The 26573-nt window shown below is 40.9% G+C and overlaps 1 protein-coding gene across 1 annotated transcript in view; it reads left to right on the top strand.

Moving 5' to 3' along the window:
* lrp2b (low density lipoprotein receptor-related protein 2b) overlaps positions 1 to 25972 on the top strand; it is a 30835-nt gene extending 4863 nt beyond the window's left edge. The window contains exons 12-66 of the mRNA XM_025057823.1: positions 575 to 820; positions 1087 to 1295; positions 1392 to 1576; positions 1684 to 1912; positions 2475 to 2652; positions 2805 to 2933; positions 3104 to 3270; positions 3890 to 4033; positions 4103 to 4212; positions 4765 to 4942; positions 5077 to 5290; positions 5546 to 5782; positions 5867 to 6058; positions 6184 to 6656; positions 7356 to 7803; positions 8248 to 8413; positions 8736 to 8894; positions 8978 to 9267; positions 9946 to 10149; positions 10230 to 10472; positions 10813 to 10938; positions 11048 to 11167; positions 11312 to 11443; positions 11890 to 12091; positions 12227 to 12522; positions 12996 to 13512; positions 13619 to 13774; positions 14369 to 14539; positions 14627 to 14850; positions 14940 to 15117; positions 15534 to 15730; positions 15832 to 16077; positions 16878 to 17006; positions 17130 to 17249; positions 17387 to 17503; positions 17874 to 17990; positions 18228 to 18365; positions 18469 to 18591; positions 18689 to 18817; positions 18985 to 19116; positions 19221 to 19346; positions 19608 to 19751; positions 20389 to 20554; positions 20868 to 20996; positions 21483 to 21703; positions 21829 to 22011; positions 22100 to 22219; positions 22747 to 22834; positions 22940 to 23004; positions 23093 to 23255; positions 24087 to 24138; positions 24239 to 24373; positions 24689 to 24778; positions 25459 to 25512; positions 25687 to 25972. Coding sequence (XP_024913591.1) covers positions 575 to 820; positions 1087 to 1295; positions 1392 to 1576; positions 1684 to 1912; positions 2475 to 2652; positions 2805 to 2933; positions 3104 to 3270; positions 3890 to 4033; positions 4103 to 4212; positions 4765 to 4942; positions 5077 to 5290; positions 5546 to 5782; positions 5867 to 6058; positions 6184 to 6656; positions 7356 to 7803; positions 8248 to 8413; positions 8736 to 8894; positions 8978 to 9267; positions 9946 to 10149; positions 10230 to 10472; positions 10813 to 10938; positions 11048 to 11167; positions 11312 to 11443; positions 11890 to 12091; positions 12227 to 12522; positions 12996 to 13512; positions 13619 to 13774; positions 14369 to 14539; positions 14627 to 14850; positions 14940 to 15117; positions 15534 to 15730; positions 15832 to 16077; positions 16878 to 17006; positions 17130 to 17249; positions 17387 to 17503; positions 17874 to 17990; positions 18228 to 18365; positions 18469 to 18591; positions 18689 to 18817; positions 18985 to 19116; positions 19221 to 19346; positions 19608 to 19751; positions 20389 to 20554; positions 20868 to 20996; positions 21483 to 21703; positions 21829 to 22011; positions 22100 to 22219; positions 22747 to 22834; positions 22940 to 23004; positions 23093 to 23255; positions 24087 to 24138; positions 24239 to 24373; positions 24689 to 24778; positions 25459 to 25512; positions 25687 to 25725 — 9746 coding nt within the window. The 3' untranslated portion in view covers positions 25726 to 25972. The remainder of the gene's footprint in view (positions 1 to 574; positions 821 to 1086; positions 1296 to 1391; positions 1577 to 1683; positions 1913 to 2474; positions 2653 to 2804; positions 2934 to 3103; positions 3271 to 3889; positions 4034 to 4102; positions 4213 to 4764; positions 4943 to 5076; positions 5291 to 5545; positions 5783 to 5866; positions 6059 to 6183; positions 6657 to 7355; positions 7804 to 8247; positions 8414 to 8735; positions 8895 to 8977; positions 9268 to 9945; positions 10150 to 10229; positions 10473 to 10812; positions 10939 to 11047; positions 11168 to 11311; positions 11444 to 11889; positions 12092 to 12226; positions 12523 to 12995; positions 13513 to 13618; positions 13775 to 14368; positions 14540 to 14626; positions 14851 to 14939; positions 15118 to 15533; positions 15731 to 15831; positions 16078 to 16877; positions 17007 to 17129; positions 17250 to 17386; positions 17504 to 17873; positions 17991 to 18227; positions 18366 to 18468; positions 18592 to 18688; positions 18818 to 18984; positions 19117 to 19220; positions 19347 to 19607; positions 19752 to 20388; positions 20555 to 20867; positions 20997 to 21482; positions 21704 to 21828; positions 22012 to 22099; positions 22220 to 22746; positions 22835 to 22939; positions 23005 to 23092; positions 23256 to 24086; positions 24139 to 24238; positions 24374 to 24688; positions 24779 to 25458; positions 25513 to 25686) is intronic.
* The last annotated feature ends 601 nt before the right edge of the window (positions 25973 to 26573 follow it).

Below are 26573 nucleotides of genomic sequence, written 5' to 3'. Positions count from 1 at the left end.
GGTGCATAACTTAATCACTTTCACTCAGCCATGTCCTGATCACATGACTGACGGCCAACATCTCTTTAAAATATAACATCCATTTTAGTTACTTTGTCCATTACCAGGGCAATATATATTTTATTTTTATTACTTTATTTAATCAAGGAATTGCATTACTAAATGGAGAAAAATGGTGAAAAAAAATGACATGAGGCTTTAACATTACTTGATACTTTGAGCTGTTAACAATATTTGAACATCATAGTATTTTGTTTGTCAACTTTTCTGTGTCTTAAGTATTTGCTAGTGAAGTATGTCAAAGTAAGAGAGAACCAAGCATTTCTTGCCTAGATACCGAGATAAGAGGTTCACTATAACCCGATTATTTTTAGAATACCAAAACTCTAAATCTTTCAACATTAAGCTGTCTCGCAATAAGATAAGAGGTTCACTATAACCCTATTATTTTTAGAATACCAAAACTCTTAATCTTTCAACATTAAGCTGTCTCGCAAGCAGTAGTATTACCATCTCCGTGTACTGTTGGCCTAAGAGTACAGCCTGTCCTGTATTTGTTCTCTCTTTTGTATAGACCAAGATGATTGTGCGCTGAACAATGGAGGGTGCAGTCATGGCTGCGTTCAAGGACCTTTTGGGGCTGAGTGCACCTGTCCGCCAGGATTTCAACTCAATAATACCAAGAACTGTGAAGACATAAACGAGTGTCTGATTCCTGGCTTTTGCAGCCAAGAGTGCTATAACGAGAGAGGGAGCTTTAGGTGCTACTGCTCACATGGATACCTCCTTGAACCCGATGGGCGCACCTGCAAAGCTACAGGTTAGCGCAAAATGTGGATACCTGAAGTTTAAAACTAAATATACTGTACATACAAGGGATAATTCAACTCTGAGTTTTAATATAAAAAATACTTTTTTTACTAGACACTATACAGGATTCTTGTATATGAAAGATTTTTCCAAGTAGTATTGCGAACAGCATTGCTAACAAAGAAACAAAAATGAGTTATCAGATATGTTTATGGTAAATATATATTTATATTTATATTATATATATTTATGTATATACCAATGTTCTTCCCTCAGATCAACAATCTGCTGTACTGCTGGTTTCAAAGCGTAGCCAGATCATCGCCAACTATATTAACAAGAAACCACCCCAGATGCGTCCGGTAACCAGCGGTTCAAGCATCGTCACTGTAGATTTTGACCGCGTGACATCCAAAATCTACTGGGCTGACGCATCACAGAAGAAGATATGGAGTGCAAACCAGAACGGCACTGATAAAGTCCAGGTAAAACAGATAGGGCAGAGTGAATGCACTAACGCACTATCTTGCAATTTGAACGTGGATAGTATTTAGTACGTGTGCCACATCTGTGTACTGTAGGTATTCTCCACTGGTCTGATGGCACCAGAGAGTATAGCCGTGGACTGGGTGGGTCGAAACCTTTACTGGACTGACTCTGTCATGGAGAACATTGAAGTGTCCACTCTTGATGGGCAGTTTCGTAAAATCTTACTATCAAAGAACGTAACCAGTCCACGTGGACTAGTTTTGGATCCTCGGAACTAGTAAGACATAAAGTTGATCTGTTTGTAAAATACTCTTTATTCAGTCATTATTGTATAAACAGCTATTTAAGCTGCCACTGTGTTAAATAGATTTTCATTTCTCCTAGCACCTACTTGATGTTCTGGTCAGACTGGGGTCAGAACCCAAGGATTGAGCGCTCCTTCATGGATGGATCTGGGAGACAAGTCATTGTTACCTCAAAGGTGTACTGGCCCAATGGCCTAGCCCTGGACTACACTACACGCAGGTTGTACTTCGCCGATGCCTACCTGAAATACATCGACTACTGTGATTATGATGGCAGAAACCGCCATCAGGTCCTGGCAAGTGATATGGTACGTTGGGTTTGCTCTAGATCAGTGGTACCACCAGTGGTACGCGAGCGCTCTCTAGTGGTACACGGTGAAAATACATATTTTCACATTTACATTTTCAGTTGAATAAATCATGCACAATGAATACAACATTTAAACATAAACAGTTATAAACATCTCTCCTGTGTGGTGGAAGCTAATAGGGAAGCCCTATGCTGCTATATTCTAGTGTTGGTCATTATGGTGTGACTCATCATGGGAGAGCTCAATGTTTTCTCAGGTGGTATAGAGTATAAAAAGTTTGAAAAACACTGTTCTAGCTCAAGAAAGTCAGAAAAGAGAATGTTTTGCGTATATTGTGCATACACCACACCACACAGAATTATGTGCTGGACCAGTTGGGGTGATAAGTAGCAGTAAGAGTGAAAATGTTAAAATAGAGAGGACAGCACTGAGCTTTTACTCGGCGCTTGACGCCATTAACAAACAACGTTGGAATATGAATTTCTGTAAGGCCTGTAGAGACGTTTGGAAACTTTTCCTAAGCTTATGTCAGTGACTTCTGTGTTTGTCCAAACAATAGTTTCTGCAGCACCCACACGGCATGACTATCTTTGAGGACAGCGTCTTCTGGTCTGAGCGCTACACCAGCAAGGTGATGAAGACAAACAAGTTTCATGGCGGAAACATCACCACACTGATGAGCAGCATCTACCAACCGATGGGCCTCGTGATGGACCATCCTATTAAACAACCTGCAGGTAACTATCAATTAAAGCATCAAATATATATATTGTTTTTTTTAATCACAATGTTACAAGCAATGTCATCTATGGACTTGTGAATCTTGTCACTGCAGAAACTAAAAATCAATCGTAGAGTGATATGTGCTAATGTTATATTTTTTACACAGCCATAAACCCCTGCAGAGAACACCTGTGCAGTCAGCTGTGCTTGTTGGCAGGCATTAGGCCCAGGTACTATACATGTCACTGTCAGTCTGGCTGGAAACTGGATACTGACAAACGCACTTGTATCAAAGGTTGGTCTTTTGTATGCAATTAGGGATTCTTAATTATAATTTAGTTTTATAAGTTTCTGACTGATAGATTCCCAAAATGTATGTACAGTATATTCAATCACATTTGCTATCAGACAAATAGATCTTCACTAGTGTCTCATTCAGTCATGTTCACATGTTTTACTTTCTAGACGACGCTCCCTTCCTGATGGTGGTTAGAGATACAGTGATCTTTGGAATTCCTCTTGACCCCAGCGACAGTACAAATAATGCAATGGCCCCCGTGTCTGGGATCAGCCAGGGTAGAGACATTGACTTCGATGACCAGGAGCAATTTGTCTATTGGGTTCAAAGCACAGTGAGTTGTATCCTTAATGTGAGAATTTTTTTGTGTGTCCCAATAGTGGTGGTTTTTGATAGAGCAGCTGAGCTTTTCACTGCACTCAGTAACAGCCGAACACACAGAAATTTTCCAATGAGAAGAATGATATTTTGTTCTGGTGGGCGTTTGTCTGAGTTGCATATGTGAAACCAAAGTACAGTGGAACCTCAGTTGTCGAATGGCTCCCTTTTTCGAACAAATCAGTTGTCAACCAAAATTTTGAATTAAAATTGCCCCGGTTGTCATACCCATACAACTCAGTTGCCAAACAAGCCAACAATACGCAAGCAGGAAGTGATCACTGAGTGTGTGTTTCTTCTATTTTTTGTTTCATAAATCACTATTTGAAAGACGGAAAGAAATGGGCCCAGGTACTGATTAATCTAATTAACATTGATACCGATGGGGGGAAATTGTTTGAGTTTTCGAACTTTTCGGTTCACAAACAGCCTTTAGGAACAAATTAGGTTTGAAAACCGAGATTCCACTGTATTTAAAACCCTGCAATTATTCTATAAACTTTCAATGGTATTAAACTTTTAACTTTAGTTCCCACTTGGTACTGATAAATACTTCTATTTTGTGCTAAAATCAGGGTTCTATATGGAGGGTGAAAACCTCTGGTACCAATCGCTCTGAGTTTGCACCATCTGCTTACCTGGGCACGCCCTCAGGCCTGGCCTTTGACTGGATAAGTCGGATAATGTACTACACCAATCCTACAGCTAAGACCATAGAGGTAAATACCTTCTTAAACAGCTTCTGGTCAGTGTGCGAGTAGATAAACAATATTGGATGATTTATCCAGGTTATTCGGGTTGACGGGAACCAGCACTACAGGAAGACCCTCATCGCTTCCAATGGAAAACCAGAGGGGGTGGGTCAACCCATGGGCATTGTTGTGGATCCAGCTCGAGGGTAAAGAAAAATCTTGTTTTGTTTAAATGTAATTGCCTGGCAAAACGTATTAAAAGACTTGAATGAAAAAGTATTTTTTAAGATAAAGAATTTTCTTATATCCACACTTATTTTTCACGTCTACAAAAACCAATTAAAAAAATGTATACAAAGGTGGTGAAGCCTTTTTGACTCATGGTTCATTAGATTTAAATATATATATATATTTCAACTTAATAGCCTTCAACAAGGTTGACAAATATTTGCATAAAAATAAACCATACAATAAAAGAGAATACACATCATACGAGTACACATTGGAATTATTTTATTTTGGGTTGCAACAGCTCTTTCTGTTGTTTTTAATCATCATTTTAAAAGCCAAGTAAGAGAACAACACTCAAGTTCTAATTTTCTTTCAACTTTATGGAAAATGTACTGGATGCTTTTTGTTTTGTCTTGTCTGCCCTGCTTCCACAGCATGGTAAAGTCACTGTTGAGACATTAAGAAGTACTTCACTTGAATTACTTTGAGTAACTAAAACCTCTTCACTTGCCTTTCCCCCCCTACAGAAAACTGTTTTGGACAGATAAGGGTGCAGACACTGGAGTTCCTCCAAAGGTGGGCAGTGCTGACATGGACGGTGGGAATGTCAGAAACCTATTCACGGGCAACCTGGCGAGCATTGGGTTCATTGCGGCTGACATCTCTGCCAGAAAACTGTACTGGGGTGTCTCAGGCTCCGGAGTGGTAAGTACCCTCAGGGACGGGATAAAAGGTGGTCAGTCGTCCTCTTTTACGCTGTATTTCTGTTTTAATCTTCACTTTTAATTGTGATTCTCTTTTACCTATGTTGATTTTCCCTGTATTATTATTTCCCTTAGATCGAAAGTGGCACAATGGATGGAGTAAGTCGAACTACTGTGGTCACTGGTCTGTCTCATCCATGGGGGCTGACCATCTACCAGAACCACCTCTACTACACAGACCTGGACTATGAGGTTATTGAGAGGGTGGACAAGGACACGGGTGCCAACATGGTGGTTATGAGAAGCAGCATGTCCGGTCTTCGTGCTCTAAAAGTACACGCCAGAGACAGTACGACAATTACCTCTTATGAATTCAGTATAAAGTGTTTTTTATATTAACTTTTATGTGCATTCATGCAGACATAAAATGCAACGTGTTGTTTTTAAACCAATATCAGTCACATTTTTTATCATGTTAAATACTGTGAACTAATAATAACCTGCAGTAAATATCTGAATACTGTAAAAACTAATAATAACCTGCAGTAAATATCTATCTACTGTATAATATCTACTCACTGACCACTCCCTCTTCCACCTCCAGACTCAGCTGGGACCACAAATGCATGCAGCTCCAACAATGGCGGCTGCCCTCACCTATGCCTGCCCAAACCTGATAATAATAAGACCTGCGCATGCACCACAGGCTTTTACCCATCTGGCGATGGCTCCCGTTGCGATCAGTATGAGTCCTTTGCCCTCGTCTCAACTCCAAAATACATCCGTGGTTTCCACATCAACAGCTCCGATCACTCAGAGGCCATAGTGCCTGTTGGTGGACGTATGTTGGCTTCATATTATATATTTTTTTTAAAAATGCTTTGTGCAACCACATTTTTAACAAGATACCAACTTCAATTTCTAGCATCCTACTCTGTGAAAGGCAAGCTCGACCTTCACATCGCATCGGGCTTTGTTTTCTGGACCGACAATTCTACCTCCACATCATATCGTGGCATCTTCAGAACTAAAACAGATGGTGGAGGTTTTGGCAGTGTCATCAATTCAGGTGTAGGAAGAAGAGGCATCCAGGGTTTTGCTGTAGACTGGATTGCAGGTTTGACATCTGAAGCATAATGAAAAAAAAAGTGTATTCCTTTACAAAGAAAACTCCTTGTTCCATTTTGTTATGTCCTACACAACCAAATGTTAATATCAAGGCACACATTTTCACTCTTTCAGGGAATTTATACTTCACCAATGCCTTTGAAAGCGAGACCTTCCTGGAGGTGTTAGCTATCAACACAACATACCGAAAGATTCTACTCAAGTCCACTCAGGACCAGCCTCGTGATTTGGCCGTCAGCCCCAAGCTGCGCTACCTCTTCTGGACTGATGGAGGCCAAACGCCCAAGATTGAGCGCGCTCTCCTGGATGGCACCAATCGCACAGTATTAGCGTCTGAGAGCATTGCTTCTCCTCGCGGCCTCACACTCGACTACACTAGTGATTTTCTGTACTGGACAGATGATGTCCTTGATATGATCTCCCGCATGCATGTAGACGGTACACAGAGGGAAATCATAAGGTATGGCAGTCGATATCCATCACCAACGGGACTGGCTATTTTTGGGAACCTCATGTTGTGGGTTGATCAGAAGCTCGGGAAGCTCTTCCAAGCCAGTAAAGACCCATCCAACACTGACCAGCCAGAGGTGAAGTAATTATTTATTCATCTTCTGCCATGTACTGTAATTCCTTTTTTTTTTAGGGTTGGAGGCAGGCTTTGCATTATGGGATAAAACTAGAGTACTCGGCAAAAAACCTACGTAAATATAGGACAAAGATACTGTAAACTATGGGTAATACTATCCTACAATAATTCTTGTCTAATGTTAAAAATGACTTCTAATTATTGACAATTCATCATAAGAACGTCAAGGTAAGTACTGATGCACTGATTTGATCTGACCTGAATGGCATATTTGATACATGTCAAGTAAGAATGTATTATTTCTCTGAGGTGAATAAATGGTAGCTGCTACAAATATATTAGTATAGTGTAGGGTGTAGGCAGTTGCCTAACGGTGCACTGTGTAACATTTAAGGCTTCAAAGGTTAGTTATTTAAGGTTGCGGACCTAAATGTTTGAATTGTGACATCACTATGTTTTCAAACCCTATCACAGAAAGAACTCAATGCTTAAGGCTAGCATATGTTTTCTTATACTCTTGCACAAAAATATTGAACCAATGCAACTACAACATGTGTTCACCACTAGGTGCTGCTAAATCTCACAATCTGTGCCTATATTGTGTTCCAACATGGGCCGTGTTTACTGTGACAGTCATTTGATAAAGCTTATGTTCAATCTAGTTCTGTGCCATTAAATGACGATTCTTAATCGATTCCAGGTGATTCGGGACAGTCTTGATGGTCTTATGGATGTTACCATCTTCGACCCACACGTCCAGCCCACATCTGCCAATCAGGTGGACTTCAATCCATGTCAGGAAAATAACGGACGCTGCCAACAGCTCTGTTTTGCCATCCCAGGCGAGGCAAAACCAAAATGTGCTTGCGCACACGGGTCTCTCCTTAATAATGGAGTGACGTGTGGTTACGGACTAGATGAGTACCTAGTATTCACCACAGACTACACACTGAGCAGCCTGAGGCTAGACCCTGCAGATCACAGCACTCCCTTCCCTGCAGTGAATTTAGGATACAACACAGTCGGACTGGACTTTGACTCGAAGGGCAAAAGGATTTTTTTCACGCAGTACATGGGGATTGGTCGAAGCAAAATTGGATCCATCATTGCAACAGCTACCTCAAGCCCTCCTGTCAATATAGTCACAAGTAAGTCAGGTTATATTTTAAAGTGATGATCAAGATTCAAAAAATAGTTACATCGAAAGCAACTGGACAAAGTAGTTTTTTTTTTTAGACGCTTCGCGTCTCATCCAAGAGGCTTCTTCAGTTCTGACCGAACTCTACCTATAATGTCGTCCTGAGTTCTCTCCCCCCATTCACACCTCTAACCATGTGACTTTACATTCCGCCCTCCTTTGAATAGGGTCTGTTTCACCACACCTCCACCCCCCCTTTTTTGCAACGACCCTCGTTACAGTTATGTAGCCCCCTGAAGGCTTAATACCAGAATTTCCCAGATGTCAGTTAGAACTGAAGAGGCCTCTTGGATGAGAGGTCGAACGTCTTAAAAAAAAAAAAGAATGAATAACGTTGTCTTTCCAAAACTGCCTTATAATCTTTGTTAAAAAAAAACATTGTTTTAACACACAGATTTAGACGATCCAGAAGGACCGGCATACGACTGGGTCAACGATCGTCTCTACTTCACCGACTATTACAGACGGAATGTTCAGTCCATTGGGCTCAATGGGTTAAACCGTTCCATCGTCGCACACGGAAACCGCCCCAGAGGAATTGTTGTCGACCCTTGCTATGGGTAGATGAACAATTTTAATAAGATTTCTACAAATTAAAAAATTATTATACTTGTTTCTTATATATTTCTTATTGAACCCTCATGATTTTTGAAAGCAGTGCTACAACTATGTTAGCAAGTGTCAACCTTTAGAATGAATTTTCTCATCTTTATTCACTATTCTAGATATACTAGACCTAAACGAACACAATTGAATTATTTAAGATGTAATTTTTTCAATTTACGTATTTTAACAGATGGTATACATTTTGAATGCAAAAGCAGGCACAATGGCAATATAAAGGGGGAAATCTAAATCCTTGCATTCTCTCATCCAATCAAGTTACCTGTACTGGACAGACTGGGGTAGTCCAGCTAAGATTGAGAGGGCCACACTGGGTGGAAACTTCCGGACTGCCATCATCAACAGCAGCCTGTCAACACCCAACGCCCTGGCTCTGGATTATGAGGAGAGGATGCTTTATTGGGCCGATGCGTCATTGTATGTTCTGTCTTTTATCATTACACTTCAAAATACTGCCCACAAACGTTGTGAACCGATCTTCACTCTAACTCTTCCCACAGAGACAAAATAGAACGATCTTCTCTCACTGGCGAGAACCGACAGGTGATCATACATGGCGTTATGTACCCTTTTGCCATGACGGTCTTCCAGCAGGATATTTTCTGGACGGACTGGACCGAGAGAGGTGTATTCAGGGCTGGGAAGGATGATGGCTCTGGCTTTGCGGTGTTGGCCCAGGATATGCAGTACAGGCCAAACGTCATCCATGTTTATTCTGCTTCCAAGCAGGAGAGCTGCTCCAGCTTCTGTCAGCAGTTCAACGGCGGTTGCAGTCATGTTTGTGTATCTGGTAAGAAAAGTCGATGGGTGAAAGGGATGGCAGTGACAGGCCCGGTGTGTAACTGTAACTAAGTTTAAAGTTATCACCCAGAACTTCACCATAAGGTTTAGTAGTAGACGACAAGTCAGGAAAAGGTCCAGTTTGTCTATTTCTGAAGCAAACTACTGAAAATGATGAATGAAATTGTTCGTAAAAAAATCATAATAGTGTCTGGAGTCTTTTAGTTACTAGTCACTTGACATCATAATAGAGTCTTTTAGTTACTAGTCACTTGACAAATATTCTTTAGTGAAAATTCTGTTAAAAATTCACAAATGATATTAAGCTGCTATCGGTCATATTAGTGTTTGGGTGGTCTTGCTCCCTCCTCATCTCACGGCAGCATCGTACTAAAAGAGAGGTTTAAGAACCTTTTATTCTTTAATATTAGGAGAGGAAAAGACCACCTTCTTGTTAGCAATGCTTCCTAAACTCTAGAATTTATCCTAACAAAAATACATTTCTTTAAATTGTGTAGAATTCTAGTGTCACAAAACTGGATAACTATAAGCTCAATAAGCAGTATTTGTTTGATTGACACCAAACTCAAATACGTAGATTATTCATCTTGGTTGCCATTGAAGGGAAAAAATGAAAAAGAAGGAAAATATTTAAAAAGGCTTTAACTTACATCATCCTAATCTGCAGGTCCAGTTGGCCCAGAGTGCCAGTGTCCTCATGAAGGCAAGTGGTACCTGGCCAATAACGGCAAAGACTGCATTCAAGACACAGGGAAGCGCTGCCAGTCTAACCAGTTTACTTGCCTCAATGGAAACTGCGTCCCAGCAAACTGGAAGTGTGACGGCTATAACGATTGCCATGATAACTCTGATGAGCTGGAAGGAGTGTGTGGTGAGGAATCGAGGTTTTGATTAGTTGGTGATTGACGTAGATTGTACATTAAGTCTAAACATCTCGTTTCCCCCGTACAGCCTTCCACACCTGTTCATCCACTTCCTTCACTTGTGACAACGGCCGCTGCGTGCCTCTCAGCTACACATGTGACTACACAGATGACTGTGGAGACAACAGCGATGAGCGTGGTTGCCCTTTTCCGACCTGCAACCCTGCCACTGAGTTCACCTGCCTTAACGGACGCTGCATCAGCGCAGACTTCGTGTGCAATGGCTACAACGACTGCCGAGACAATGCAACCTCTGATGAAATCAATTGTCGTGAGTAGGCGATTTGGTATTTACCTCACTTGATGAAAGAAAAAATTTTTTTTATAATAGTAGTATTTTCTTATAATGGCTATTAGTTTAGTAGTCTGGAGAATACAAAACAATAGTTTTGGTGAGGTTGCTGGGAAAAAGTACCTTGGTAAAAAAAAATAGCATTGCATTGAATGAAACTTATTACAGGCAATTTCTGTTTGACTTTGTTACCCATTAAAAGGCCTTTTTTATCACAGTTTTTATACTGTAGGGAGGGCCAAAGGTCATTTGTTGGTTGGTCAAATACTTGTTATAAATAAAACATCAATGTATTTATCTTTTTCTTTACTTGTTTCAGCTGACAGAACGTGTCCTTCAGGCCAGGTAAAATGTGACAACACGAACATCTGCATCTACCCTGACAACCTATGTGATGGCTACAACAACTGTGGAGATAACAGTGATGAGAACCCTTTGTTCTGTGGTGAGTCCAATTTCATCAATCAGTTGTTGATTTGTGTAACAAGTACAAAAGAAGCTGGGAAATGCTTTAAACCTATGACCCTTTTTTTTTTTTTTTTTTAATTTAACAGTCGGCCGCACATGTTCTCCAGACAAGTTTCGCTGCGATGGGGGAAAATGTATCCCTGCGTCCTGGGTGTGTGACTCATTTGATGATTGTGAAGATGGGACGGATGAACCCAGCTCTTGTGGTGAGAACTTTTTTGAGCTACTGTGAAGTACCACTGGAACCCTGCTGGACTCACAGGGATTTTAAAAAACCCACAGAATCTATCTACTGCAGTGGTGCCTCAGTGGTTAAGGAAGCAGACTAATATTGTTTTGCATGTTGACAGAGGACCAAATCAGGACATGCAGTACCAGCCAGTTTACATGCACTAATGGGAACTGCATCCCCAAGTCCCTGATTTGTGACGGCAACAATGACTGTTGGGACAACAGTGACGAGGCTCCTGAACTTCAGTGTGGTAAATATATATTTGTATATTACATTTAATGTAACCTAGTATAAACAGTTAACCAGAGTTGTAGCTGGCACCCTGCTGACAGTTCCTTATGGACATGGACATTTGGTAAGATGGTCATAAAAATGACCAGGTTTGGAGTGTTGGTGTGATGGCTAGTTTGTGACCACTGTACATGTGCTCCTGCGTTGGACCAGAGATCTGGTCACGGTGTATCTGACCTGTTGACCTGATGATTGGTACCACAAACATGCAGAGGATTTGGTGATAGAAGTTTACAGTATTAAGATTTATATAGAGTTTGTTTCTGCCACTCCCTTAACCCATTGCCTTTGTCTCTTTTTGTACGTTTTATTGGTAGCCTGCATTTTGCATTACAATACCTACCTACTAAGTTCTAATCTTCACTGGTCTTTTTTTCTCTGGTCTTTTTTTCTCTGGAAATATAGGACAACATACCTGCAGTACAAGCCAGTTCACTTGCCCAACCTGGTATCCTGGCCATCCACGATGTGTGCCCTTAAACTTAGTGTGTGATGGTGAAAGAGACTGTGCCGATGCAGCAGATGAGCTCCAGAACTGCCCAAATCGGACCTGTCGTATGGATGAGTTTGCCTGCTCCAATGGACTTTGCATCCTTGTTCCCTTCCAGTAAGTGTAAATTGTGTTCAAGGTATTATTGTATCTGTAGAAAATATACCTTTCCTAGTGAAGAGAATGTATTATTTCTTACCAGAAATTAATTCGCACTGCATAATAATTTTTTTTTTTTTTTTCAAACTTCAGCTGTGACCGTGTGAACGACTGTGGCGACGGTAGCGATGAGTTGGGCTGTACCTATGAAACCTGCAGCGCTAACCAGTTTACCTGCGGCAATGGTGCTTGCATCTCTGCGTCTTTTACCTGTGATGGCCAGAACGATTGCATGGACGGTTCAGATGAGGCAGAGAGTCTGTGCACCACACCGCAGCCCACGTGTGCTCCCAACCATTACATGTGCACATCAGGCCAGTGCATTGACACCAACAAGGTGTGCAATGGACAGAAGGACTGTGACGATAACAGTGATGAAAAGGGCTGTGGTAAGTTGAGAATGACATATTTAAAGTAAATGCTTATTCAGTTCAATTACTAGAGCCATAGAATTACTGTATGAACAGAGAGATTTTTTTTTTAGCAATATTATTTTAGTAATTTTTTTAAGCTAAAATTAACATTTCTAATGTATGTCAACATTAGGTATTTACTATAGGGTCTTGTGTTGAGCCTTTTGACCACATGGTGGCAGTAAGGTATCAGTCAGTTCTTTAACAAGCGCCAATATACAGAGAAGAAGACTGTCTTCTACGCTAGCAAAAGGACTACATTTTTGCATGGGTACAAACCCAACAATATTACACCACTTTTTACTTGGGCTTCGAAATGGTCAAACCGGATGAGAACCTAATCTATCCTATAACATTTTTTAAAAAATGTTCTTAACTTTAATAAAATCACTTTTTATCCTGTGTGTGCTTTAAAAATGTTTTACCTCCATTTCTCTTTTTTTCCGTAGGAATAAATGAATGTAGAAACCCGTCGGTCCATAAGTGCGCCCAGATCTGCACAGACACCCTCACCAGTTACTTCTGCTCATGCAACCCCGGATATCGGCTAATGCCAGACGGCAAAGCGTGCGAGGATATCAACGAGTGTATCAGCACTCCTGCTGTCTGCAGCCAGATCTGTGACAATACTGTTGGCTCCTACATATGCAAATGTGCTCCAGGGTACATCAGAGAAGCCGACGGGCGCACGTGTCGCCAGAACAGCGGCATTGCACCCTATCTGCTATATAGCAACCGCTACTACATCCGCAACTTGACCACTGATGGTTCAGTTCTGAGTATTGTCCTGCAGGGTCTGTCTAATGTTGTTGGTTTAGATTTTGACTCTTATGATAAGAGGCTGTACTGGCTGGACGCAGGAGCGGGAAAAATTGAGAGGATGCGTTTTGAAGGAACTGAGAGGGAGACGGTGGCTGATGAAAAATTGCTAGGAGCCGAAGGCCTGGCACTGGATTGGGTGGGAAGGTGTGTTAAGTGAATGTCAGTTAGCGTAAGCTGATCTGTCTGTATCTGGAGCTACTGTAAGTCTAGCTCTTTCAGTGTTGAAGAATAGTTGTTGTGTGTCTTGCAGGAAGTTGTACTGGGTGGACGGATACTATAGCTCAGTGCACGTGATGGAACTGGATGGGCGATACCAGAAGAAGCTTTTAACTGGACAGTTCACAGATGGAAATAAAACCTACACTGTCAGCCGACCGTGTGCTGTAGCTGTCAACCCTAAATATGGGTAATAGTAAAATGTACTCTGAAACACAAGTCTTCTTGTTAAACAGCTCCAACCCTGCCTATGCATTGTGTCAACGGGAATGCCCTGCAACTGGCTCATGCCTTGTACCCTATTAACATGGAGTCGGCGGCGATGTTAGTAACTCGCCAGCGCCCACTAGTGCTTTGGTTCATTAACTTTGCAAACAATGACAGACCATATCGTGAGCTGCATTTGGAATTTTCAGCCATTAAAGTTAGTTTGAACCTCATCACCATTAATCATATCTAATTACTATCTACGATACTGCCACCAGCATTATATCTACGATATACAGTATCGTAGATAGTAATTAGATGTGACTAAAGACTTTACTGAAGTTTTGAAAGACGCTCTTGACCGATTTTTCAAGCCACCATTAAGATGCACATTAATTACTAACCTATAAACTATCAAAATATTAATATATTTTTGGTGGGGTTGGAACGCATATAATGGTTAAAACGCAATAATGGTTATTCCACAACTATCCCTAATTCACTATATCCCTTTATTCTATATTTAGTTCTTACAATGTTTCATTTCTTGTGTCATTCTCATTGCTCTTTTTTGCAGCTGGTTGTACTGGACAGACTGGGCTGATAACGCATATATTGGCAGAGCTGGCATGGATGGAAGCAATGTTAGCGCTATCATCACAACCAAGTTAGAGTGGCCAAGTGCTCTGACTATAGACTACGCCACGAACAAGATCTTCTTTGCTGACGCTCACCTAAACTTTCTGGAGTAAGTTCAGACAAACATTTTACTCTGATGTTTTGAAGGCTTCATATGTGTTATGGTAATCTTCTACAAATCTTCTACAAATCTCAGCTTCGCAGACATGGACGGTCAGAACCGACACCGGGCCATTTCTGGGACTCTGCCTCATGTCTTTGCTGTGTCCCTGTTTGAGGACTGGGTCTTCTGGACTGACTGGAATACACACACAGTAGAGAAAGCCCATAAGTACACCGGCGAGCAGCGCACTATTATGGGGAACAACACACATCGCCCTTATGACATTCGTGTGACCCACCCCTACAGACAACCTCGAAGTTCGTGGATATCCAACTCTAAGTTTACACATATGGTACAGGGCTTAATGTAATGGTTATTATGGATTTACATCTAAATATTTCCACAGGTGACAATCCTTGCTCCTCCCACCACCTCACCTGCAGTCACCTGTGTCTAATCGCACCCGGTGGTCAGTCAGCTACCTGCAGCTGCCCTGATCACTTCATCGGCCTCTCTGTAGGCTTTAAGATTCAGTGCGTCGCTGATTGCTCCAGCACTCAGTTTCGCTGTGCAGACAATGAAAGGTAAATATGGCGGATTTATTTACAAAATAATTATATACCTTAGGATTTTTATTTTAAATTGTATTTTAGTAGACCCCTTTCTTTTACTTGGTATAAATATGAGAGCTTTTTAAAAATGTTCCTTTACGTAAGGTCTTTGGCCACACCAACCAAAATATTTGTACAGGGTCTTTCTGATTCATCATAGCATAAGACAACCTACAAAGTAATATAAAGTGGCCACACCAACCAAAATATTTGTACATTGTAGAAACTTTTTGTCGGTTACTAATTCCCAGCCATTTGCTTTCATCTGGCACATTCAGTATATTGATTATTTATTTAATCCAAATTTCCAAGAGAAATCAGCTATTTAATAATCTGCACAATAAGGAAACAAAACCCATTTAGCAGTTTGTGCTTGTTTTTCTTTTTAGATGTGTCCCCATATGGTGGAAGTGTGATGGACAGTCAGATTGTGGTGATGGGTCAGATGAACCTCAGACCTGTCCTGAGCGCAGTTGCCCCATTGGACAGTTCCAGTGTCAGGATAAAAACTGTACTCACCCTGGGTTTCTCTGCGATGGCCATGCAGACTGCCCTGACAACTCAGATGAGGACGCTGCTCTCTGCAGTAAAACTTTTTTGTTTCTTTTAGTGACATCTACCAGATGAGAGGTTATTCTTGTTGAAGATTTTTATGCTGTTTTTTTTTTTTTTGGTGACGGTTTTTAGGCGACCACAGGTGTCTGGAAAACCAGTTCCAATGTAAAAACAAGATGTGCATCCCTATTTCGTGGCACTGTGATGGTATGAAAGATTGTTCAGATGGCAGCGATGAAGATCCAGAGACTTGTGCCCAGAAAACTTGTGCACCGGGACAGTTCCAGTGTGCTAATGGACTCTGCTTACCATCAAGCTACGTGTGTGATGCTCAGGATGACTGTGGAGACGGATCTGATGAACCATATCAGACCTGCAGTGAGTAGTAAACAAGTCGTGTACCGTGAAGTAGAACACATTCAGGAGTGCATTCTGGGGGTTTTGTTAGTAGATTGTGCCTTTATGTTGTCCTGCACCGTATCAACCGCTTATCCGGGGCTGGGTCGTGGGGGCAACAGTCTGAGCAGGGACACCCAGACTTCCCTCTCCCTCGACACTTCCTCCAGCTCTTCTGGGGGGACCCCAAGGCGTTCCCAGGCCAGCCGAGCGACGTAGTCGCTCCAGCGTGTCCTAGGTCTTCCCCTAGGTCTCCTCCCCCAGGGACAGGACCCACAAATCCCCAAGCCACCTCAGCTGCCTCCTCCCGATGTGGAGGAGCAGCGGCTCTACTTCGAGCTCCTCCCGTGTGACAGAGCTCCTCACCCTGTCTCTAAGGGAGCGCTCTGCCACCCTGCGGAGAAAGCTCATTTCAGCCGCTTGTATCCGGGATCTCGTTCTTTCGGTCATGACCCAAAGCTCATGACCATAGGTGAGGGTAGGAACGTAGATCGACCGGAAAATCGAGAGCTTCGCCTTTCGGCTCAGCTCCTTCTTCACCACAACGGACCGATACAGCGACCGCATTACTGCGGCCACTGCACCGATCCGCCTGTCAATCTCAACATAGAATTTGTCATTTTATTGTTCTAATGAAGGTGAAATGTGTTCATGCTTTATTATTGAGCAGATTTAAAAAGCCCAGTCTGTGTTTTACCTACGGGAATTTGATTTTTGTATTCTTTGAACAGTTTCGATCAGTCATTTAATCTTTTCATATCCACACCCTGTTTTTCATCCAGTGGGTCCAGACTACAAGTGTGATCCAGACACTGAGTTCCCCTGCAAGACTAACTACCGCTGCGTTCCTCAGTGGGCCCGCTGTGACGGCACTAACGACTGCCTTGACAACAGTGATGAACAAGGCTGCGGTTAGTGCTCGTGTGTCGTGTAAATTGTGGATTATTGGTGGACGTAGCTGAAAACAAACAGCGTAACAGAAACCACACACTTTTTTCCAGGTTGTTACCCTTTTTTTTAATTTTTCTTTTCAGAGGAAGTGACTTGTGATGCTCTAGGAGATTTCAGATGTGATAACCACCGCTGTGTCCCCATCCGCTGGCAGTGTGATGGACGTGATGACTGTGGCGACGGCTCAGATGAAAGAAACTGCCGTATATATTTGACATGTTTCTCTATTTAATAGTTCTTAAAAAATGCCATTCTCATTACTATCAAAATAAAAATATATATTATATTATATTAAAATCTAGTGAAAACAGAAATTTATCCATGTGACTGTGCTACGCAGAACCCCGGCCCTGCTCTGAGAGTGAGTACCGTTGTGACAATCAGCAGTGCATCCCAGGAAATTGGGTGTGTAACCATGACAACGACTGTGGGGACAACTCGGATGAACGAGACTGTGGTACATAGAACTGAACTGAATTGTTGATTATGAAAATGTTTGTCACTTGTGTTAAGAATGGGGGGAAAAAAGATCAAATATCTGAAGAATCCGAAGTTCAAATAAATCTTAAAAACATCATTAAACAGCAAAATTAAAAAAATGTATATCTTTTCAGGGTAGGACTGAATAGTTATATTTAATAATAACTACAATTATTAATAAATAGTTATTAATGTGGATTATATTAATATGGATCTGATTAGATAAGTAGACACATTAGGTTAGAAGTGAATAGCCATGAAAAAAATATTAAGCGTTTTTTGCTACATTTCTGGTTCATTTACTAACTAACTTAATTACATTTTTCTTTTCTGCTCCCCCGTTTTAGAGTTGTATACATGTCGTCCAGGGCGATTCCAGTGTGACTCGGGCCACTGTATCCCTTCTGCTCTGCAATGTGATGGCCGGGCCGACTGTCTGGACCTGTCAGACGAGACCAGCTGTCGTGAGTAACTTGTAAAATAACTTTAAGCTGTAGAGCAGCCAAGGATATATATATCTAACATCGGAATGTTTTTAGTGAACCAGGAAGGAAAAATGAACCATAATTCGAGTGTAACAACATTCTCATCCTTTGTAACTGTCCCTGAAGAAAACATAGTTTTAATTTGGCTGCTGTAGAACATCAAAAAGTGACAGTTTAAAAAGCAACACATAATCACATTTTCTTCATCCAAAACAGCTACTCGTTACCCAGGAGGCCGTTGGTGCCCTTTGAGCCAGTTCCAGTGTGACAACCATCTGTGTGTGAACCAGGGCTGGGTGTGTGATGGTGAAGATGACTGCGGAGACCGCTCTGATGAACAGCTCAGTCTATGCCGTGAGAGTTGTTTTGTTTGGCCTTTTGGTCGGGTTTAGATGTTCTATTCAAAAACATTCGATGCGTTGAAACTTGAAATGTTGAAATGTTTTTCTTTCACCAGTGAACATCAGCTGTGAGTTGCCGTCCAAGTTCCGCTGTGCCAACGGGTACTGTATTTACTCTGGCCGTATGTGCAACCAGAAGGATGACTGTGGAGATGGCAGTGACGAGACTGAGGAGCTTTGTATGACAATGTTTCATCCCACTTTTAATCCACCGGCTTGTAAAAGCATTTAATTACTTTGATAACGGAAGTCCTCTTCTAAACGTGTCCCCATCAGGCCGTGAACCGACCAAGCGTCCGTGCACGGTGGAGGAGTTTAAATGCACCAACGGTAACTGTGTGGCACTGCCATACGTCTGTGACCACAATGACAACTGTGGAGACCTCACTGATGAGTTAGGCTGCAGTAAGTTACACAACAACCGTTCTCTCACTGGTATTAATACTCTGAGATTTACCAGTTATCAATCAAGTATTTAATTATTATTATTATTATTATATTTTTAATTATTGATTATTATTGTTTTGCTGTATTATTGTTCTTGTTTTTTAATTGGCGCATACTCGTTCTAGATTTCGGAAGTGATCGCCACTGTGAAGAGAAGCTGTGTCAGCACGAATGCACCAACCTGAATGGCACTGGTTTTATCTGCTCCTGCAGGAAGGGATACAAAGTGGACCCAGTGAACACCTACACCTGCTTAGGTACTGTGCGGACACTCTTGGCCCAGTTAAAAATAAATAAATAACCGGTAAAAATAAAATAAATAACCGGTATCTGAGGAAGATTTTCTTTGTCTCTCACACAGACATTAATGAGTGTGAGGAGTATGGCACTTGTCCACAGGCCTGTAAAAACACCAAAGGTGGCTACGACTGCGAGTGTGCACCCGGATACAGGAAAGTGGGGAACGGCAACGAATGCGAGGCTGAAGGTTAGGAACAGGTTTCCATTGTAGATAGATGGAGAGTGTAAATTCACTGGAATGATCATTTTCTCATTTCATTTTCTCTTCTTTAAACAATTGGACACCCAGAAAACCGATAACGATTCCTATTGATATTACAAAATATGCTAACATCGGGATGTCCAATTATATTGGCTGACCAATATTATCGGACATCCCTACGTTTAATGACAGACATACATTTTAATGTAGTGAAAATAATATTTTTTTATGTCTGTCCCATTCCAGGAGCAGCTCCCCTGCTGCTTCTGCCTGAGAACATTCGCATTCGAAGGTTCAACCTACAGACGGAGGCCTACCATGACTTCCTCCGAGAAGAAGACCGAATCGTTGCTTTGGACTACGACTGGGACCATAACAACACTGGATACAGTAAAAAAAAATCTTTTACACAAGATTTGAATAAATTACAGTGAAACCTCGAGATACGAGCGTAATCCGTTCCAGGACCGAGCTCGTAAATCTGAAATCATTTTCTCCCATAAGATATAACAGAAAGAAAATGAATTCATTCCGGCCCTCTAAAAACTCACTTATTAGTGTTAATAACTAAAGTATATAAGGATTTATGTGATATAAAATAAAATGTGGTTTTAAATATGAGTTCTTACCTTCGAGACAGACGATACAGAAGCGGCTAATGGCGGCATGTGTGGAGGAGGAGGGAGGGAAGAGAGTTGGCCCGTACGTAGACACTTGATTTCGTAGCGTACTTTACACGTAGAATTAACTTAACTTTAACGTTTTTTTTTTTTTTTACTTTTCTATTCCTTTTTTTTTCCAATTTGTACTCTTTCTTTAGCGAGGCACCACACTTTATTTCCATGGTCATCATGCATGCTCGTACCTCAAATCTTTATCTTTATAAATGTGCTGGGAGGCTTGCTCGTATCTCGGAATACTCGTATGTCGGGACTCTCGTATCTCGAGGTTCCACTGTATTACAGTACACAACGTCAGCTCCATGTGAATGTTGAATGTTCTTGACAACGTCTTTGTACTTCCAAAGGTATGGTGTACTTCACTGTGGCTAGTAAGGACTCCGCTCCTGGAGCCATTAAGAGAGCATACATACCTTCAGTGGACAGTGGCAGTAACAACATTGGTGCAGCTGTGGATCTCGGCATCAAATATATCACCAAACCGGGCGGCATCGCAGTGGACTGGGTGGGCGGGTGAGTTTGTGCTTTTCCACAGAGGATCTGTTTCCCAGAGTGCCTTGTGTTTTAAAATCAGGAGATTCGTCAGAAGAGCGGAAGAAGCAGAAATTCAAGCAAAAAAAAGCAAAAATCTCTGTTAGGTTTTAATGTTGATATCAACTTCACCAACGAGTCACTGCCCTCTTCTGGTCAGTGGTAACATGACATGAATTGTAATTGGGGTTGGGAGTTGTTACTTCGGGAGAGTAATCTATACTCAGTCGAGAGTCGTGTGAGTATCAATATATTGATATCATGGAGATGGAGCTAATCTAGAAACCTCTTTTAGAAACCTCTATTGGGCAGATTCCCAGTTAAAGAGGCTGGAGGTGGCATTGTTGGATGGGCGTTACAGGAAGCACCTGGTCAAAACCGAGCTGGGTCATCCATCTGCTGTGGCAGTCAACCCAAGACTGGGGTAAGGCCAACACTTGACTTTCACTTTATTATAAAGGTTTTATGTGTCTAAGCTCAGTACGCATCTACTGTTTGTGAAAAAAAAACAAAAAAAAAACATTACTTTATAAACTAAATATAATTTGTAATTTCAACCACAACAGTTACTGTCATATGCTCGAGGATTTACCTAGAACCAGACTTTATTTATGCAAATGAGCCAACACATTTCCAGTGTTTGAGACACTTTCAGTAATTTCAATGAAAATTGAAAAAACAAAAAGTAGACATTTTTCTCCACAGATGCTCTATCTGCCTGCACGATAACATTCAGAAGTAAAATTATGTTGGATGTGAACTTTAGGTTGTTCAGTGTTATCCATGAAAACAGAAAATAGAACTAAAAAAGTTCTAAAAAAAAAAATCTAATCTAAAAAGAATATTTAAAACTATGAGGAGTTAGAGGTCAAGACAGCGGTGAAATAAACAACGTTCTGTCGTTCGTCAGGATGTTGTACTGGGCCGACCGAGGTGAAGCAGCCAAAATTGAGTGTTCCTGGCTGGACGGTCAGGAGAGGAAGGTTCTTGTGGGAGACGGCCTTGGCTGGCCCACTGGCCTGTCAGTGGACTTCACGAATGGCGACAGAATCTACTGGTCTGACTCGAAGGAAAGCCGCATCGAGTCTGTTCTGCCCTCGGGAGAAGATCGCCGAATTGTTGTCTACATTGGTGAGGATAAGAGAACTAGTATGCATCCCAAAACCTGATGACAAAACAAAATTACGATGGTATGAGGCCTGGTGTCTACGTACTTTAAATTTGTTTCATTAATGGTAAAAAAAAACATTTTGCAGATGTGAGAAACCCCTTCAGCGTGAGTGTGTTTGAGGACCACGTTTATTGGAGCACTGAGGAGAAAGGCGAGGTGTTCCGACAGGACAAATTTGGTAGCGGAGCCAAGACGAAGCTGCTGACCGCTGGGCCCTGGCTTACCCAGGTCTCTGTGTACCAGGAGCAGAGATACAACTCTATAGGCAGTAAGCTACAGATCTGCACCTTCTCAGTTTAGAACATATAAACAAAGACTTTTTTTTAAACTAGTTTCAACGTTTCTCGTCTCCTCAGTGAAGAACCCCTGTAAAGGAACCTGCAGCCACTTGTGTTTACTCCGCCCAAATGGTTACACGTGTGCCTGTCCTGAGGGCATCAACTTTGTCCCTGGCAGTAGCACAGAATGTGATGCTGGTAAGTTAACAGGCAACTCTTCATTTTCTTAGAAGAAACATTGATGTTTTTGTGACAAGATATGCAGTAATTACTCAAATCCACCAACTCTGAGGCTAATACGTTGAGTTATAATTTCACATGGATTATTCAAACATTTTTACCTAATAATAATAATAATAATATTTCTATAATTTAGAATAGGTTTGAAACACATACATCCACTTGCTGTTATTTGTCTCTCTGTTCTGGCACAAAGAGAAGATAAATGTTTTTGTCATATTTAGGAATGATGATCGATCTGGATTTATGATTAATCACGATTAATCAGATGAAGAAAAATGTACTTCTAGTTTAGTTGGTAGGTACTCAGATAAAAACAATAGGCTAGGCTAAAAAATCCAAGTTGCTATAAGAGATATTAAGGACACGTGGAGGCATGCTGTGAGACAGCAGAGACACTACGAGCCAACATGGACGCACGGTGAGACGACTCTGCTCATCAACAACAACACTCTACACTCATTTCCTCCCATTTTGAATCTCAGGGTTCATTCCACCACCAACTATGCCACCACCTTGTCAGTGTCTGAACGGGGGCACCTGCTACTTTGATGACAACAAAGCCCTCTGCAAGTAAGACTTTTTAATCCTGCAGTGAAAAAGTAATAATAAAAAGACACAAGGTCGTCTTAACAGTTTGGTGTTTCGATGTCCTGACACATGTCTTTTGGATCCTAGATGTCCTCCTGAGTGGAAAGGAGAATACTGCCAGACAGACGTATTCACTGCGGTTGCATCTTCAGGTAGCTTTGATGTTCTGACCAAAAAGTCACTCCGAGATCATTGTTTGTTTGTTTTTTTTATTTAGAAGTGTTATTCTGTGGGTTTCAGTTGCAATAGCCATCGGTGTGACGGTTTTCATTGTGGCTCTCCTGGTGGCTCTCGTCTACGCTTCCAGAAAGAAATCCAACCTGTTAGCCACACTGCGAAACAGCTTACCCCCCATGCCCAAAATGCCCAGTATGCCCTCCATGCCTACGATGGCCAGCTTCAGGTGAGATGACGACAAACCGGAAAAGACACAAGTCTGACAGCTACAGAACAACACCACAATGCAGTCGACTGAAAGGTTTCAGCTTTTACAGCGTGATGTCACTCATCATTACCCAGTGGACAGTAATAATTACAGAAGCCCATTTCCACCACTTAGGAAAAAAAATAGATTCTTAAGTCAAACAAATGAGATACTAAGTCATAATTATGAGATAGTATGTAATAATAACAAGAAAGAATCTCCTTATGAGATACTATCCCGTTATTATGAGTTAGTACATTCATGGGCAAACTAAGGCCCGGGGGCCGGATGTGGCCCGTTCAGCTTTTTAAACTGGCCAAACTTTTCCAAATTATATTATTTATTTAAATATTTATATAAATAAATTATGACATGATACATTATACATATTATACTACTGCCTTTTCCCTGCAATACCCACGTTTTCCCATTTGATGGCGTTGAAAATGCTAAACGCATTTTAGCCTTTATGCATGACTTTTACATGTCATTTATCTTAGTTCACACCAACGCTCCATCTATCTGCTCCTGACCCGGCCCCTCTGTTCAATTTTAGGACCCAATGTGGCCCGCCAGTCAAAAAGTTTGTCCACACCTGAGTTATTTTTTTGACTTATCAAGTGACGAAAATGGGCTTCCATTAATAATTCTATCTTTTTTATTCAAGAATTTCTGTAATGTAAAATGCATTTTTTTTCTGTCTAAGATGATAGGCTTTGCATGTTGTTGCTATTGTTGTGCAAATAACAAAGTCCAACAAGCTGTTGTGCCGCCCGCTAATACACCGTTAACATGTTGATGGTATTTCAGAAATGGCACAACACCAACAACCAACGGTGAAACAGGATCTAACTCAGAACCGGCAAGTATCTCCGACCGCGCCATTTAAATAGAACCTGTGTCGTCACTGATTGACAAACTGGACCTTATGTGTATATTATCCTATTGTTGTCAAACGTTAGGTGTCCTCCATGTTTGTGTCCATGACGGATCCTCAAGAGGATAATCATTTTGAGAATCCAGGATATGATGCTGGAGAAAGGCTTCCCATCAGACACATGGCTCCGCCTACTTCTGTTCCAGTTGGAACAAACAAGGTCTTTTACCCACATTTATCTCCCATATTTCACGACGTCCTTGACCTACGGAGCTTCTCGTTGACATTGTCATCTCCCATGCATTTATCAAGAAAGTCTTATTCCAACATTCCGATATAAAGAAAAGAAAAATCTGCTCTCTCATCACTGACACAAATATGTTCGTTCCACTTTTCGTCAAACGTCCTTGACCTGCAGGTGTAAATGAACCATCTGCCTTTGCCTCGGCACAGAGAATTTGAATAATGTATTGAAGCCAACATCTTGTACTGTACAACAAAGAACGAACCTTTGTTTGTGACCATCCTGTTTCAGGAGAGCGTCGATAATCCCCTCTACAATGAAGAGGTTCACGTCGTGGACGAGGCCGCGAGGACTCCGGGCAAACCTGAGGCTGTCATAAATGTTGGTTAATCATCATTCATGTACTAGATTTAAGACATTTTATTTAAGATTTAAACTATTGGGTATGAGATTTCTACTAGGGATACACCGATACTACTGCTATTTATTTTTATATATTTTTATATATATGTATATATTTTCCAAAAGTCTTCAGCTCTTCATCATAATGAGCACAAATCAGACAAATTTATGAAACAAAAACAACCTTTAATGTAGATTTTTAGTTAGTATTCAAGATAACCTTAAGTCACATGACAAGTTCTCTTTTGAAATGGGAAAAAAAAGTATCCCCAGTACTTGCCCACAACGATATTTGAGTGGTTTTAGCGTGATAAACAAAAACTTACTAAAGATATTCTTCAGTACCTACTTTGCCCAATAAAATTAATTTGTATGAAAAATAAACATACATAGTGTAAATGGAAAAACAATTCAGTCAGACATCTGGTTCCCAAGACAATGGTTTGGTAGGAGAAAAGTGGGTGGGAGTGTGTGTGGTCTGTGAAGTATATAATATACACATATATCAGTCAGGTGTCGAAGATTCAGATAGAGCCGATGGTGATGTCACAAATGCACAATCAGCAAGATAGATGGAACAGTGTGTCAATGAATGTATTGTGAAATGTTGCAATATATTTTTAAAGACTTTCTTAATGTTTCTTTTTTTCCTTTTGCAGTTGGAACCCAGTGGAGACGACAGATTTGTATCTTTTAAAAATCCTTCATACCCAGTAAGTCCTAAATAACGTAAAAGCAGAAAATGAATGTGACAGCAAGGACTAACAGGCAGCTGAGTGTATTTAAAGAATGTTTATTTATATTTATATATTACACATCACATCCATATGTCCACACAGGTGAGTATGAGTGATGAAAACGTTGCCATTTTCTCTCTGTACCAACAGGACTATACTGACCTTCCTGCTCATGAGTCTGACATTTGACATGCCACAACTCATTCTATGGCACAGTTCAAACAGTCTTCGTCCCTTCAAACACGGGTCGACGCGGAATCACGTTTGTTTATAAATGAAAATGACACGTCAATAACATGTCACCTCTATTTTCTGTGTTTTTTTGTGTCAAATAAATCCAAGCAATCAATAGTTACAAGTGTCCAATAACTGAATCAACTGTAATAATAATAATAGCTTGTAGTGCATATGAACCTATTTGAGATAAAATATTTGTTTCCTCTATTTTTATCTGTAATATTTGTAAAAAAAAAAAAGATTGTGATAATAAACAATTAATAGATAAGACTTTTTTGTGTCTATTCTGTCACAACTACTTTGCTTGGTAAACCAGCTCAACACAAACATAAAACAGACAAAGCCTTCAAGTGACAACATAAAACAGATAAGGCCAAAACCAGCCACTAGGGTGCACAAACCAGTGTTTTATAGTGCTGTTCCCAAGCCCGGATAAATGGTGAGGGTTGCGTAACTTGCTGTATCGTATTATATATTAATGTCTTATTATATATATTACAATATATAGTATATATATTATATACTATATATATTATATACTATATATATATTATATACTACATATATAATATATATACAGTATAAGGTGAAGGGAAAGGTTTACAGGACGGTAGTGAGACCAGCCATGATGTATGGTTTAGAGACGGTAGCAATAGACAGAAGACAGGAGGCAGAGCTGGAGGTGACAGAGTTAAAGATGCTAAGATTCTCTTTAGGAGTGACAGGAATGGACAGGATCAGGAATGAGGTCATTAGAGGGACAACACAGACAGGAAGGTCTGGAGAACAAGCTAGAGAAG

Source organism: Cynoglossus semilaevis, chromosome 8 (genome assembly GCF_000523025.1).
Source record: "Cynoglossus semilaevis isolate Cse_v1.0 chromosome 8, Cse_v1.0, whole genome shotgun sequence".
Lineage (NCBI taxonomy): Eukaryota > Metazoa > Chordata > Actinopteri > Pleuronectiformes > Cynoglossidae > Cynoglossus > Cynoglossus semilaevis.
Note: the sequence above shows the minus strand (reverse complement) of the source record. Positions and strands in the feature narration are given on the sequence as shown.